Genomic DNA, 16,753 nt, shown 5'->3' with positions numbered 1-16,753 from the left:
AACCGTTGCTTCCTGACCTGAATACAGGATTCTCAAGAGGCAATTCAGGTGGTCTGTTATTCCCTTCTCTTTAAGAATTTTCCACACTTTACTGTGGTCCACACAAAGGCTTCGGCATAGTCAATAAAGCAGAAACAGATGTTTTTCTGGAACTCTCTTGCTTTTTCGATGATCCAGCAAATGTTGCCAATTTGATCTCTGGTTCCTCTGCCTTTTCTAAAACCAGCTTGAACATCTGGAAGTTCACAGTTCACGTATTGCTGAAGTATGGCTTGGAGAATTTTGAGGATTACTTTGCTAGCATGTGAGATGAGTGCAATTGTGCAGTAGTTTGAACATTCTTTGGCATTGCCTTTCTTGGGGAATGGAATGAAAACTGACCTTTTCCAGTCCCGTGGCCACTGCTGAGTTTTCCAAATGTGCTGGAATATTGAGTATAGCACTTTCATAGCATCATCTCTTAGGATTTGAAATAGCTCAACTGGAATTCCATCACCTCCACTAGCTTTGTTCGTAGTGATGCTTCCTAAGGCCCACTTGACTTCACATTCCAGGATGTCTGGCTCTAGGTGAGTGATCACACCATCATGATTATCTGCATCATGAAGATCTTTTTTGTACAGTTCTTCTGTGTATTCTTGCCAACTCTTCTTAATATCTTCTGCTTCTGTTAGGTCCAAACCATTTCTGTACTTTATTGAGCCCATCTTTGTATGAAGTGTTCTCTTGGTATCTCTAATTTTCTTGACAAGATCTCTAGTCTTTCCCATTCTATTATTTTCCTCTATTTCTTTGCACTGATCACTGAGAGGGCTTTCTTATCTCTCCTTGCTATTCTTTGGAACTCTGCATTTAAATGGGTGTATCTTTCCTTTTCTCCTTTGCTTTTCGCTTCTCTTCTTTTCACAGCTACTTGTAAGGCCTCCTCAGAGAGCCATTTTGCTTTGTTGCATTTCTTTTTCTTTGGAATGGTTTTGATCCCTTTCTCCTGTACAATGTCACGAACCTCCATCCATAGTTCATCAGGCACTCTGTGTAGCAGATCTAGTCCCTTAAATCTATTTCTCACTTCCACTATATAATCATAAGGGATTTGATTTAGGTCATACCTGAATGCATGGCGCTGGAGCAGCGAGCAGCTGAAAGGAGACACCCCTGCTATTTACCTGGGGCCAAACTATGGTGGAGGTAATGAAGAGAATGGCCACCTCCTTCAACAAGATCCCACGCATGCACTGCTACGCTCAGTGCCCCCAACCCTGCAGCAGGCCACCGCCGACCCACGCCTCCACTGGAGACTCCTGGACACTCACAAGCAAGTCTGGGTCAGTCTCCTGTGGGATCATTACTCCTTTCTCCCGGGTCCTGGTACACAAGGTTCTGTTTGTGCCCTCCAAGAGTCTATTTCCCAGTCCTGTGTAAGTTCTGGCAGCTCTATGGCGAGGTTAATGGCGACCTCCTCCAAGAGGGCTTATGCCATACCCAGGTCTGCCGCACCCAGAGCCCCTGTCCCTGCGGCAGGCCACTGCTGACCCGTACCTCCACAGGAGATGCGCAAACACAGTTCTGTCTCAGTCTCTGTGGGGTCTCTGGGTCCTGGTGCACACAAGGTTTGTTTATGCCCTCTGAGCGTCTCTGGCGAGAATGGGGTTTGATTCTAAACATGAATTCACCCCTTCTACAGTCTTGCTGGGACTTCTCCTTTGCCCTTGGACGTGGGGTATCTCCTCATAGCCACTCCAGCACCTACTGTCTTACTGGGGTTTCTCTGACCTTGGAAATGGGGTATCTCCTCACGGCCAGTCCAGCAAAGCACAGCTGCTGCTCCTGACCTTGGACGTGGGGGATCTCCTCACGGCCGCTAGCTGTGATATGCTATGGACTGGCCTATCCACGTAATGCATAGTAATCTCCTTTCCTTGGCAGCCTTAATTGCATTTGGAATTTTATTTTCTCTTTGCCATGTATCCTAACATACTCATAAATTCCAGAGATTAAGATAAGGACATGGAAGGGAGTGTGGAACAGGGGTAGGGGGTGGGGAGGGAAAGAACACTATTTCGCCTATCACAGATGGTAAAACTGGGAACAATGCATATATCACAGTAACTCCCTGTATGATTCTTATTAATAAAATAAAACTAGAAAATTGAAAAGGAAACTTAATTACCTATTTTGACTACTGCACTATGATTATATAAGTAAATATCTTTGTTTTCAAGAAATACAGAATAGATATTTCAGAGTAACTTACTCTTTCTCCTAAATAACTTATTCTCAAACTGTTCAGAAAAAAATTATATATATATACAGATATTTACCCACACACACACAAATACACACATATAGAGAATAGAAATAATGAATTCTTTGTATGGTCCTTGCAACTTTTAAGGGGGAAAAATCCAATTATTGGTACAGCTCATAAACAAAAAAAATAAGGAAACTGAAGATAACTGTGGAGAAGAAGAAATTTCACATGAAGTTTAAGTCAAGGTAACAGAAATTGTTCAGTCTAGAAGACTGAAGAGTGAGACAAAATATAACCGAAGATATTCACCGGAACTAGAGGGAAATTTTTAGTTTTTTGAAAAGCTATTTAACTTTGTCTTATTTACTAACTGAACTTGTCACTCTAAAAGGTTACATAAACTGAACAGTGGCATAAATTAAAACAAATTTCAGAATGAATTAGACAATTTCATTCATAGAAGATTACTAAGGAATGCTATATTTTGGCACATATTTCAAAACTTTAGAATTTGATATCAAAGAAGGCAAAGTGAAAGGTGAAGTTGCTCAGTCGTATCCGACTCTTTGCAACCCCATGGACTGTAGCCTACGAGGCTCCTCCGTCCATGAAATTTTCCAGGCAAGAGTACTAGAGTGGGTTGCCATTTCCTTCTCCAAGAGATCTTTCCGACCTAGGGATTGAACCCAAGTCTCCCGCATTGCAGGCAGAAGCTTTACCATCTGAGCCACCAGGGAAGCCCCAAAGAAGGCAAAAATGTTGTCTTTTGGTGTTATAGACACATTTCTGAACTAATTCAGTCAGCAACCTTCATCTTTAGTAAATATTACTTTCAACATTCTTTTTTTTTTACTTTTAACATTCTTATACCTATATATAGTTCTAGTTTAAGAGAATTATCTACTTAACCTATCCACTTAATGGAATTAAAATTTTAAAACTAAAGGGTTTTAGTTTTTCAGATACTTTGTACCATAAAGTAACACTTTCAGTTTATGTAACTATAATGTACAAACAACTATAGCTTTCAGAAAGCATATGTAACAGATACACTCACCTGTTACTTCTTTTAACTGATTTGTTCTGCCATGGTGGATCTATCACAATCACATCATATGTTTTCTTACCTGAAAACAAAGAAAGGATTTCAGAAAATACCTCCTACTTGTACCACTTTAAAAACTAAACATGTTCTTCAACAATGAAGTGCATTCACTACGGACATAAATATGCTGGTAAATATATTTAAATATGCTGGCCAAAAAAAAGGATTTGTGGCATTTATTCAAATAGAATAATTCATCCAAAAAAAATTGAGATTCCCCTTATAATTTAGTACTTCTGGGATTTTACTGTAATTGCACCTGTTGCACTCTTCCTAAAAACTACAGCTCCCTTAGCTAGACATTGTGCTGTCACTTCAGTAACATCCGATTCTATAAACTTATGGACTATAGTCTGCCAGGCTCCTCTGTCCATAGGATTCTCCAAGCAAGAATACTGAAATGGGCTGCCATGCCCTCCTCCAGAGGATCTTCCCAACCCAGGGATTTTCCCAACGCAGGGATCGAACCCTCATCTCTTCTGTCTGTTGCATTTGCAGGTGGGTTCTTTACCACTCGGAGAAGGAAATGGCAACCCACTCCAGTCCTCTTGCCTGGAAAATCCCAGGCACAGAAGAGCCTGGTGGGCTACAGTCCATGGGGTTGCAAAGAGTCGGACATGACTGAGCGACTTCACTTCACTTCACTAGTGAACTTCACTAGCGACTTCACTTCACTTCCACTAGTGCCACCTGGGAAGCCCCTAGCTAGACATCGATGATTTGTAAATGCCCTATTAGCTAGACATCGATGATTTGTAAATGCCCTATGTAAGTCTTGGCAGCCATATTAAAATGGTCCTTTCAAACACAGGATGGATGTGGGGTTTTTTGCCTTTTTTTTTTTTCACTTTTTTACATGAAATAAAACTTCAATTTTTTAACTGACATACTGACCTTAATATTGATAAAATGTCCCCAACTGTCTATTAGTATCCTTTTCCCTGGTCTAGGATCCCCAACAAAGTCACATTTAATTGCTATGTCTCATAAATTTCTTCCAATGTGGAAAAATTTCTCAGTTTTTATCTTTTTTGACCTTGATACTTTTGAAGACTACTACTGGCTGGTCATCAGCAGGAAGCACAGGGTGTCAGAATGTCTCATGGTTAGTGATACCACCTTGAGTCTTTTATTTGGTTAAAGTGCTGTCAGCCAGGTTTCTCCAGTTCTACCTCAGTAATTATTAACTATCTCGTAGGGACATACTTTAAGACTCTGCAAATATCCTGCATCTCATCTTTTCACCCACCATTTTGACACCCAAGTACTATGCTATGTGTCAAATGGAAATTTCCTAGTTACATCATTCCACCTACATTTATTAATTGGGATTTTACTATAAGGAAAAGCTGCCCCTTTCCCTTTTATACACAAAGGTATATTTTTGTAAGTGGACAATCTCATAAGTAATCAAAAGAATGCCAATTAAAATAAGGATGTAATGGTTTTTAAACGATTAGAGTAACAAAGATGAGAAAGAATGGGGAAAAGAATGTTCAAATATTGCATCATTTTCTCATTATTTTGTTATCTTGTCACTTACCCTGAAGAATTTTATGACACTGTGACATGAATAACCACTCATGTTTAAAATGGCTTGAAAGTAATTAAAAGAAGTTTTTCATTAATAAGCTGCTACTGTAATAACTTAAAATTTTGCTACAAAATGTACAAATAACAGTATATAACAGATTAAATTCAATTTAATCACTATACCTCTTATGTCATCCCTTAGAATATTATGATAGTTATAATTTATTGGGAACATATCACTGAGCTAAGCTTGTGGTGCAAATTATCTCAACTAATCCTCAAAATTACCCTCAGAAGTAGATATCATATCCATTTTATAGATTAGGAAACTGAGGCTCAGTTTTGTGAAGTGTCTGAAGACTCATAGTTAAGCTTCAGAAATCCATATTCAAATTTTCGTGTAGATAACTCTGAACATCAATACCTAAATTTTCAACTTTACACAGGAAAATACTTTTGAGAAACTTTAGATAATAAACTTGAAAATAGCTTAAAATGTAACCTAAAAGTCTAAGAATGGCTTGGGAATTAACATTCATATCTGAAGCATTTCTACTTTGCTATGAATAAAAGTTAAAATTACTTGGCCAAACACAATTGTATCCTGAATTCCTAAGTATAGAGCAGTAACTATATTTATTCTCTTGGGGACTAGTTAAGTTTTTGATACCTTGTTTGTAATAAGATTTATTTTTTTAATTTTTAAAGCATAAGTCAGCACTTTAAAACTGAATTTAAAGTTTTAAATTAAAAAAAAATACAGAGAAAATTATTCACCCTATCACAAAATGCTGAAGCTCACTCAACATTCAGACTTGCTCTTGACTTTTGAGGCCACAAAAAACTATCTAATAATAAACATAACTACTTACAGTTCAGAAGTGGGTGCATACAAGAAATGTCAGACAAAAGAAATCTGCTTTTTGGTGGCAGCAGGTATTTCTGTCCCATTAAAGTAATCATTTTTGTAAAGCTAGAAGTATTTTCAACAATCCGTGAAAATAAATCCTGCTCTGTAACAGAGGCATCATCTTCCATCAACTGTAACGTCTGAAGTTCCACTTCATTCAGAGAAGGCAAATGCTTTGCCATTTCACACAATTCTGACAAATTACAGGTATCAAGTGGTAAAGTAACTGGCTCACTGCACTTGTTCCGTTTTTCAGAACATGAATGAAGAAAGCCACTTGTGAGACCTTCTTGGATTAACTGTGAGGATCCATCCAAAATCAGCCCCCTTATCTGTAAGAGAATTTAAGTATATTAAAACATCACTGACATTAAAACAATTTTCTAAATAATAAAGTTTCCTACTATGCTTTGAATATTTCAACTTATGGATTAAAGCCAACATTCTTAATGCTTACAATAAAATAATTTTATACTACAAGAAAAAGTAAGTGTGACTATACCTTTGAATGGCTATTTCCTAACTGTGGAATAATATAAATCTCATAAATTCACTGGAAACTAAATAACCAAGCAATATATATTTTTAAAAATCCTTAAAAATTTATAAGATGAATTTGATGATGTTTCTAGAAGTGAAAATTCTAGTCTATAAAAAGAATTAAGTTTTAATCACATTTAATCTTAATTTTTCTAGTAATTTTTAATTTTAAAATAAACATATCTTTGATTTCATAAAAATACAGCTTGAATTGTTAAAGAAAAAGTCAACTCTATAAAATGAATACAATTTTAAAAAGTTTTGCAATAACAGAACCAAAACAATTATAAAATTAAAAGCCAGTACTGCTTCTGGATAAGATGGAGTACTTTTCATCTGAAATTACTTTTAAAAAGTTATTTTCAGAAAAAAGGCTTTCAGACCTTGGGTGGATGTCAAGCACTGCAGAATATTATTATTAATACAATTACACATGTACTCAGTCATGTCCAACTCTTTGCGGCCCCTGGACTGTAGCCCACCAGGCTCCTCTTCTGCCCTTGGGATTCTCCAGGCAAAAATTCTCCATGGCTGACATTCTCCAGCCATGTCCTCCTCCAGGGGATCTTCCCAATCCAGAGACTGAACCTCCATCTCTTGCATCTCCTGCATTGGCAGGTGGATTCTTCACCATTGCGCCACCTGGGAAGCCCCAGAATTGTACTCCCTAAATAAACAGAGAGCCCAATTGCTCCAGCTTACTGCCTTGAGAAAGTTTTCATGTAGCAAGACAGGGAGGAGACCGGTTCAGAGACCAGCAGTCTCTCGGAGCCAAGGAACTAGAGCTGGGAGTCTGGAAGGGCCAAGGTGGGGAGAGTTTTCGGGGAGGACACCAGAGCAGAGAGCGGCACAGACGTAGAGCTCTTGAGAGTTGCAGGTCAAGTCTCCAGCTGAGCAGTGATCAGTACATACATGTGGCTTCTTAATTTAATAAACTCGTTACTTTAATACTTTGATCTAAATCTGTTTTAATAAAATCTTGCTAACTTGTTAGCTTCTAAATAAAGTAAAATCATCATTGTTCTTAACAGGGGTACTGGGTGCATAACAGATTTTGTGTCAGTAAAAGGGAATAATCATCAGCCTTAGACTAAAATCCTCATTCTAAACTCACCCAAGCAAAATCGACCCAACAAATGATAGACCAATAAACAAAAAATCTCTAAAGACAGAAGTTCTGAACAACACTATCAATCCACTTAACCTAACTGACATTCATAGAACATTGTATCCAACAACTAAAGAATACATATTCAAAAATATGTAAAAAATAGCACACAATACAGTCACAAAGATAATTCACATGCTGGACTGTAAAATAAAACTCAATAATTTTAAAGGACTCACATCAGAGTATATTCTTATACTCCAATGGATTTAAGCTAGAAATCAATAACAAAAAGATATTAAGATAAACATCAAATATCTGAGAATGAAATAACAGACTTCTAAATAATTCATATAGGTCAAAAATAAAATCACAAGGGAAATGAGAAAATATTTTGAAGTGAATGAAAGTGAAAATACAACATATCCAAATACGTGGAATACAACTAAAGCAGCAATTCAAGGGAAACTTACAGCTTTATATGCTTATATTAGAAAAGAAAAATGATCTGAACTCACTGACAAAAGGCTCTACTTTAAGAAGTTATTAACAGAAAAAGAGCAAAGTAAACCAAAAGGAAGAAAATAATAGACAAGAAGTATCATCAGAATAGAAAACAGGCAGTAAGGAAAATTAACTAAGTTAAAAGCTAGTTCTTTGAATATACTTGACATCCTTTTACGTGTCTGATAAAGGATTAATATTCAGAATATAAAAGAACTCCAAAAACAACACCAAAAACCCAATTTAAAAATGAGCAAAGGACATGAACAGCCATTTCTCCAAAGAAGACATACAAATGGCCAACAGCACATACAAATATGCTCAACATCAAAGATCAACAGAAAAATGTAAATCAAAACCACAATGAGACACCATTCTTACCCATTAGGATGGCAACTGAAAAAAAAGTAAAAACAGAAAATAAGTGCTGACATGGATATGGAGAAACTGGAAATGCTTATGCACTGCTGGTGGGAAGGCAGAATGGTACTACCACTGTGGAACACACGAAGGCAGTTCCTCAAAAAATTAGAAACAGAATTATCATATGATCCAGTAAAGCCACTTCTGGGTATACTCCCAAAAAAAACTGAAGGTAGGGACACTCATGTTTATGTGTGAGTGTATAAACATGTATGTGTTATGTGTTTACACATGCTTATATATACATGTTATATCTGCACACTCATGTTTATAGCAGCATTATTCACTACAGCCAAAAGGTAGAAACATCCCAAATGTGGAAGAACAGAAGAATAGATAAATAAAATGTGGCATGTAGGGGGAAGAGGAAATGAGGAGTTACTGTTTAATGGGTAGAATTTCAGTTGGGATGGCAAAATCATTCTGGATATAAATAATGGTGATGATTAGAAAACAATGTGAATGTACTCAGTGCCACTAACGTGTACACCTAAAAATGGTTAAAGTGGTAAATTTTATGTTTTATATATATATATAGCCACAAAAAAGAAAAAAAGCTACCAAAAATTTTTTTCACAAGACTGGTTCTTTGAAAAATACAACCAAAAAACAAGACCCACATAGAAAAGAAAGAATACAAATCACCAACATAGCAATGAAAAGGGTGATCATTTATCATCACAAATCCTATAAACATTAAAAGCATGGGAAAAGAATACTATGAACAACATCAGGCAAATAAATTTGACAACTTGGATAAAATGGACAAGTTTCTTGGAAAATACAACTTGCCAAAACTGACATAAGCAAAAGCAGAAAATCTGAAAATCCCTGGGCTCTACTGAAGAACCTGATATTATTACTAAAAACCTTCCCCAAAAGGAAACTCCAGGCCTAGATAATCTCACTGGTGAATTACATCAAATATTCAAAGATGAATCAACATTAATCCTAAACAACTTTAACAAAGAATGTATATAGATGCACATCAATGAAAAGACTCTCAATATTATTAGTCACTAGGGAAATGCAAGCTAAAAACCTCAATAAGATATCACCACACTCTTACAGCGTAAGTTTATTTATGTGAAATATATGCTTAAGCAATGTAGCAGAAGTTTATGCTATCTTTTACCTACTGACAGTACACTTTTATAACTTAAGAAATTTCTAGACTTTACCAGTATAGCATAAGTTTATGTATGTTAAATGTATGTTAAGTATATGGAGTTTTAATAAAAATTGGTTTAAATTGTTAATTACTATAAAAGTAACAATAAACCACTCCACTGTTAAATTCTAACCTTGATCAAAATGATTGCTTGATTTTTAAGACCACCCTTATTCACATTGTCCTTTTACTTATACTAGTTCACATTAACCTTCCAATGTCATCAATGAACATTTTACACCGTACCTTTCTGTGGTATTCCATAGCATCCAGTTCACCTTGATTGAAAGCAACACATCTCTTTCTCTTCTAAAGAGTAAATTACAGGGAAAAAATTTTGTGGCCATCCATCACAATATTGATACCTTGAAATACATTAATATTTCTTTTTTATTTATCACATTTTCCATACTGTCTATCTCATTCTTTAAGACTTAATAATTAACTACTGAGGTTGAAAAAAGTGCAAAGAGTATGGACTAGGGAGGTAAACTTTCTCAAATAATCATAATTATTATTACTATTACTACAAACTTAATGGGTGATAAAAGGCCACCTAGGCCTCGTCTGCTATTAGAAAGAACTAGAACGATATAATTAAATGCAGCACTGACATCCATAGACACAAGGAAACTGATACTGTAATAAAGAGTCACCAGTGTAACCTATCAGTTGCTATATGGGGTAATTATTCTGAAATTTCTTAATTTCTACACCAAAGAAAAAAAATCTGCAATGTACTTTTAATAGATCTTTATGCATAATCTGAAGATTGGGTACAAATAAGATATATCTGTTCTACATCTAACAACTCCAAAGAACATGTGAGTATAATACACAGCAGAGACTTTCTACTTTTTGTTGCTGAAATCTCAGTGCCTACATGGTTGCAAACTCCTAGCAGGCTAACAACAAAAGTTTGCTGGCTGAATAAATAAATGGAATCTCTATTACTTTCCTTATTATACTTCTCAACATGCTTTCTTATTTGGTATCTTTCTTCCCCACTCAATTATAAGATCCAAAAGGCAGATTATATCTATCTTGTTTCCTTATTCTGTTTGCAACAGCATATAGAAACATTTATTGGTTGAATAATGAGTGTAATTTCTGTCTCTAACAACAAAAAAAAAAGTTAATATAATCTATCTGAAATGGACTTGGTATAATTATCTCTGAATTCTTCAAGTACATAAAAAGTATTAATTTAAAAAAATTAATTCATAAAATTAATTAAAGCATAATTAATTTGACCCTAATGGCATTCTCAAAACTTCTGATAACACCAATGTGTATACAAATATAAATACTTTAAGAATATATACATTTTCCATAGTAACTTTCTACTTTTATTACTAGAAATCTTTCAAAAATATTACCCTTCTTCCAAACATTTATTATACCAGTTTATCTCCAAAGGAAAAATCTCTAAAATCCCCCCAAATCCATATACTGCTTTAGAATTTTATAGAGAACAAAACATGTTTTTGAGCAAAAATATATGTAAAAACATGCAATTAATACAGAAACCTAAGCAAACAGGGTTTTGTGTGTGTGTGTGTGTAGCTTTGTTTGTTAATTTACAAAGCATTCACTTTTGAATCAACTTTGCTTACTTTTGAAATATGCAAATTTGGTTTTCTAAAAATGGTAGAATGTTAGCAAAAAAATTAAAATTACTCTGGATATCCTAAAGCATCACTATGATTTATTGACTATTCTTTATAATTAGTAAATCACAAGATATTCGAGACACTGGAATAATACATTTGTGTTCTCTGTAGAAAAATAAGAATTTCTTAAGAGTTATTACCTTGCCATTAACAGAAATGGAGATTTCTTTCTTAACATCATCTACTAGATCTTCCTTTTCATTACTTTCTTGGTACTCTTTGTGACTAGCTGAAGTTATATAAGGTTTGCTGACATCAAACAGTTCAGATCGAAATACGTATTTCTGTACGAACATTTCACAATTTCCTCTATCATCATTCTCTGGCTTATTGGTGGAAGCAACAAATGTAGCAGAGGCTCCAAAAGAGGACACAGAATCCACGTGAAGAGAATCAAGGTGAACAGAAGTAGGCTGGCTTTTACTACAGCAAGGCTCATGATGCTGGTGAAGTTCATAGCTTATCTTGTTAATGAAAGCGAGGTGATCCAGCAGCCATCCTGGTAATAGCTCATGCACCACAGACATTCTCTTCCTTTAAAACATACAAATACCTCTTGGAATCAGAGACTAGAAGTAAAACCCTAGTTTGACTGGAAGTAAAACTTCCCTGAGAAATTCTTAAATGTCCTGTCTATCAATAAAAATATACTTCATACACACGTAGATTTTATGTGCAAGTATATAAACTTGAATATACACAGAAGCGAATTTAAAATTTTTGAGTTGTTAATATGTATAGTAGGACTAAGAAAAACTAAAAAACATTGCAATGAAACATTAAAACAATATAAACTTTTTAATATTTATTTTTTAAGTAAAGGATAAGTAGTTTACAGAGTTTTGCTGTTTTCTGTCAAACCTCAACATGAATCAGCCATAGATATACACATATCCCCTCCCTTTTGAAACTCACTCCCAATTCCACCCCTCTAGGTTGATACAGAGCCCGTGTTGGAGCTTCCTGAGACATACAGCAAATTCCCATTGGCTATCTATTTTACATATGGTGATGTATGTTCCCATGTTACTCTCTCCATATATCTCACCCTCTCCTCCCCGTTCCCCATGTCCATAAGTCTATTCTCTATGTCTAAAACAATGTAAACTTTTAACTTCAGGGTTGATAATTCAAAAATTTCAGCCAACTTGACCAAAGAGGGTGAAAACCTGACCTTATTTCTGGAATTCCAATGAGATCCTCCTGTTTCTCGAGCCTCCATACAACCTCCTGCTTGGCACCTGGCTCTAGCCAGTAGGTCTACAGCTATAAGTCACGAAGACACTGAATCCTCAAATAGTGAGTGTCCTGTCAAACCAAAGAATATTGCATTACCTGTGAGAATTCAGCCTGTTAAGTGACATAAGCCTAGAGAAGACCACAGAATTTCCATAGGAGCTGTTAGGGTGTCAGCTCGTTTTTAAACCACACTTACTACAGTAAGCCCCTCCAGCACAACTGCTTTACTAATCACTGCTACCAATGGAGTGCAGAAAGAGTCAAAACAGAGCAAAATGCAATTTTAACAGGCTATCAGAAGCACTAACCCCGAGTAAAACTGCAAGGTAAAGAGTCCGGATCTGCAACTGGTTCTGAGCAGTCCTCTTCCGGCAGCTAGGTTTTTTCAGAACTTATCTTTTCCTAAAAGACAGTCTTAGGGAATTCCCTGGTAGTCCAGTGATTAGGACTCTGGACTTTCACAGAGGCTGGATTCCAGGTTCTCGGTTCCAGTCCCAGTCAGGGAACTAAGATCCCATAGGCCAAATGGCACAGCCAAAAAAAAAAAAGACCAAAAAAGGCGTTAAGTTCTGGATTTTCCTTACTAAACATTGTGTAGTGGAGAACTTAAAAGGGGATATAGAATAAGAAATAAAATAAGAAATACATTAAGCCGGTTAATAGCACAGCTAATAACAGTAGCAATGAATATAGATTGAAATTTCTAACACCATTTGCATTAGCATTATGACCATGGACCAGTCATTTGATTTCACTGAGCTTCGATTTTATCATTTTAGGACATCTTAGGGGGCAGTTTAGGGAATTATATGAGGTAACTAACTTTAAGTGTTGTATTCGTGTTTCACACAAAGCAATCAAATAACTACTACTGGTGACAGTAATTCTGTTACTGGTCCTCCCTTCAGATTCATCAGGCTTCCCACGTGGCTCAGTGGTAAAGAATACCTCTGCCAAAGGAGACACAGGAGACGGGGATTTTATCCCTGGATCAGAAAGATCCCCTGGAGGAAGAAATGGCAACTCACCCCAGTATTCTTGCCTGGAAAATCCCATGAGCAGAGGAGCCTGGCGGGCTACAGCCCATGGGGTATCAAGAGTGGAGGCAACTGAGCATCAGAGTCATCACTGGTGGTGAAGCGGTCTTAAAACGGAGAGTGCACGCTAGAAATGCAGATGGGAAGGCTGAAAGTCACACAGGAAAGGTGACTTGCCCTAAAGTATGTGTGGTGACCCTAGGACGAAAGAGCAGATAAAACCAAGGAGGGTCCTGAAATGCAGGAACAGAAAAACCAGACCCTTATGGTCCTTCCCTCCCCATGTTCTAACTATTAATGGAACAGTATAACCTGTGTCCCCTCCTACTCCATAGAGAGAAGGTATTTGCCCTACTCTTCCCCCACCCGGTATACGTGTCTCATCCAATCAGCAAATGACCCGCAAGACCCCTATTCCACTCCTTGTACCCTGGGGATAAAAGTGGACTAAGGACCCCTGTTCAACGTCGGTTTTCCCTTGAGCTGGCCCGCTGTTCTAACAGCGTCTCCCATTCTAATAAACTTTATTTCCCTCTCATTCTGTCTCAGGTCTGGAAATCCTTTTCCAACCCGCACGCGGACCACGACAGATGGCACAACTGCTACAAGACCCAGGTATCCAGTCCTGGAGCTCTGAGCTCCCCGTCACTCCCACCACTTTTCAGGTTTGGGGCTGTGTTTGCCTCTGAGTTCAAACTCAGGGAAGCGGGTGATGTCCTGTTTTAGCAAAGTAGCTTACTGGGCTCCCCTGCTAGTTCAACCGTAAAGAATTTGCCTACATCAGCAGCGCGACCCTCAGGCCGACTGCGCCCACATTCCATCACTAACGCCTACCTCGCCGCCTTCCCAGACTTACTTCAGGAAACAGCACGCGTCTAACCCAGAGATTCTGACAGACAAGCTTTTCAGGACAAAGTGGGGGATGGGGGCAGCAAACAAAAATTCTCCTTTTCTAAGAGTCAATGGGAGCGGCCATGTTGCTGTACGGAAAAAGAAAAAAAAAAAAAAAAAAACGCTTTTCCAGGCCTGGAGCGCTCTGCTCGCTACTCAGTGATGTACAGCGCCCGGACATTCACCGTTAAATTCAAACGTCGGACCTGACTTTGCAGAGGACACTTACAGTGGCCAGGAAAAGCCAGTGCAGCCGGTGAGGTGGCGGCGCCCCAGCAACACGCAAAACTTCAAGCGACGAGGAGCAGCGCGCGAGAATTGCGTACGAGAGTTGCGCACGAAAATTGCGCACGCGCGCTCACGTCATGCGCGATGACGTACACGCTGGCGGAGATTTTAAAATTCGAAAGGCGGCGGCGGGTGGAAGGAGTTTGTGTTTTGGCGGCTGCTGTCCTGTCCAGCGGGCAGTTGCAGGGTTTACAGCAATTCGCTCCCTGGATCGTGTCGGGAAGCTGGGAGAAAGGTAACTAATGATTTTGGGTGGATTTTGCTCTGGGCAGCGGGAGAGAGAACGCCAGGTCGCCAGGTTAGATTCACAAGCCCTGGGAGGCGACGTTTTGGTGTTTGTTGTTGAAACCGACCTCTCGAGCCAGTCGGTACGAGGCGCTAGTTTCCCGGAGTCCAGTAAATTTCCTACGGCAGTGATTTTCCGAGGGAGAAGGGGAGGGCCAAGCGGACACTGATGAGAAGAAGAGGGCCTGGAGAGAGAAAAAAGGGAAGAATTCATGACAGCACACAGAGGTGACAAGATGAGGAACTGTTTGCTGTTTTTGCGTTTGAGCTATTAGTGTAGCATCCCGATTGCCGTGTACGGAGTATATCCAGAAGTATTAATCTCAGATTCTGAGAGTACATTTTAAGTGGAGATTGGGAGGGAACATATAGATGAGAGTGGAAGAGTTTAATAGATACAGAAGTGTATACTGAAGAAGAAATGGGTGTCCACACAAAGAAGGAAAGAGTATATCAGTTTCAAAGACAAAGGAGAGCTTAGAGAAAAGGATAACCACAGATGTCCATTGTCCTGGAAACCAGGGCAGGACCTGGAAAGGTGAGGAGTACAGTGTCTAATGCCTGAAAGACAAGATCCTGTTGCAGAGAAAAGCCAATTCTGACTCTAGTTAGAACTGTTTCTTTGACTTGTTTTCTGTTGCTTTTGTTATTATAATCATATGTAATGGCCGACCTCAGAGAATCCTGCCCCTCTGCCTGACTGTTAAAGTGCCTTTGTTCCGAACGCTGTCCACCTGTAAATAACAGGAGGGAAGAAATTAACACGTCCCCTGCCTAAGGCTTGCCATTCTAAGAGATATTCTCAAGATTAATGGCCATTTTACTTTATTTCCTCACCTCCCTGGCATCTCTGATCTATAAAAGAACCTGGCATTTCAGTTAGCTCTTTCAACACCATGTCTCAGATTAATTGGCCTGTCCTGCAGCGATCAGAGTGAGGTTGGACTCAATAACAATAGGATCCGAAGATTTGTCAGTGAAAGATACCCCAGGAGGTGGAAAGGGAGTGAGATGTGAATGTAGTCTGAGTAAGTGGAAGCGGCCTGTAGGCCAGATAATTTATCCTTGATAAAAGGGAGATTGAATCAAGAGAGCCAGTAATTGAAGAATATAAATGAGAAAGAGAAGGTTAAGAACAGAGCTAAAGAGGATGGACATTAGGAAAAGAAAACAGGATGGTTTCCTTTGAGACCAAAGGAAACATCAGAGGTAGTTGTTGTCAGGTGGCCTGACTTCCCATCGAAATAGGCACAGCCAACAGTGGTGATGTGATCTGAGTTAGGATTCAGGGTTTTAACTACCATAAATTCCCTTGTGAAGAGGAATCATACCTTTTTCACCTTTCTATTGTTTGCACTGCTTTGCACACTCCTTTGTACATGGTAGGCAGTTAGTAAGTATTTTCGTGTGTTGAGTATTTTTAAAGGAAATCAAATAGATAAATACTCCCTGTAAATGAGGACTTCACCTTACATGAACAAGATAACTCAGGAAGGAGCAATGGAACTTGGCTGCCTTTCTGTTTGAGGATGAAGATAATAGTTGAAGTTTAATGTACCATCTACATCTGGAAAGACTTGTTTAATACCAAATTCATGAATGCAGGTCATAAGCATGAAACGCAGTTCAGTTTCCACCGGTGGTGCTGGCCGCCTGTCTATGCAGGAATTAAGATCCCAGGACTTAAATAAACCAGGTCTCCATACCCCTCAAACGTGAGTACCACATGCCTTATTGTCTTGGCAGAGAAATCTGTAAAGGTGGTTAATGCAAAGATGTAGTGTGAGTAATACTG

General features: G+C 38.1%; 2 protein-coding genes across 6 annotated transcripts in view; one reads left to right on the top strand and one right to left on the bottom strand.

Annotated features, from left to right (window-relative positions):
* METTL4 (methyltransferase 4, N6-adenosine) overlaps positions 1-14,686 on the bottom strand; it is a 94,549-nt gene extending 79,863 nt beyond the window's left edge. For 3 of the 5 annotated variants that reach the window (XM_070452710.1, XM_070452715.1, XM_070452714.1), the window contains exons 1-7: positions 14,351-14,686; positions 13,486-13,692; positions 12,393-12,526; positions 11,359-11,752; positions 9,792-9,854; positions 5,762-6,131; positions 3,309-3,378 (exon numbers count right to left, since the gene is read on the bottom strand). In XM_070452710.1, coding sequence (XP_070308811.1) covers positions 3,309-3,378; positions 5,762-6,131; positions 9,792-9,854; positions 11,359-11,745 — 890 coding nt within the window. In that variant the 5' untranslated portion in view covers positions 11,746-11,752; positions 12,393-12,526; positions 13,486-13,692; positions 14,351-14,686. Of the gene's footprint in view, positions 1-3,308; positions 3,379-5,761; positions 6,132-9,791; positions 9,855-11,358; positions 11,753-12,392; positions 12,527-13,485; positions 13,693-14,328 lie in introns of all 5 variants that reach the window. The other 2 variants (XM_070452711.1, XM_070452713.1) reach the window with 2 other exon arrangements.
* Positions 14,687-14,826: 140 nt separating this feature from the next.
* Positions 14,827-16,753, top strand: part of NDC80 (NDC80 kinetochore complex component) — a 35,039-nt gene continuing 33,112 nt past the window's right edge. The window contains exons 1-2 of the mRNA XM_020886354.2: positions 14,827-14,908; positions 16,564-16,673. Coding sequence (XP_020742013.1) covers positions 16,573-16,673 — 101 coding nt within the window. The 5' untranslated portion in view covers positions 14,827-14,908; positions 16,564-16,572. The remainder of the gene's footprint in view (positions 14,909-16,563; positions 16,674-16,753) is intronic.

This window comes from Odocoileus virginianus, chromosome 22 (assembly GCF_023699985.2).
Source record: "Odocoileus virginianus isolate 20LAN1187 ecotype Illinois chromosome 22, Ovbor_1.2, whole genome shotgun sequence".
Classification (NCBI taxonomy): Eukaryota; Metazoa; Chordata; class Mammalia; order Artiodactyla; family Cervidae; genus Odocoileus; species Odocoileus virginianus.
This window is presented reverse-complemented; position numbering and strand designations above follow the sequence as displayed.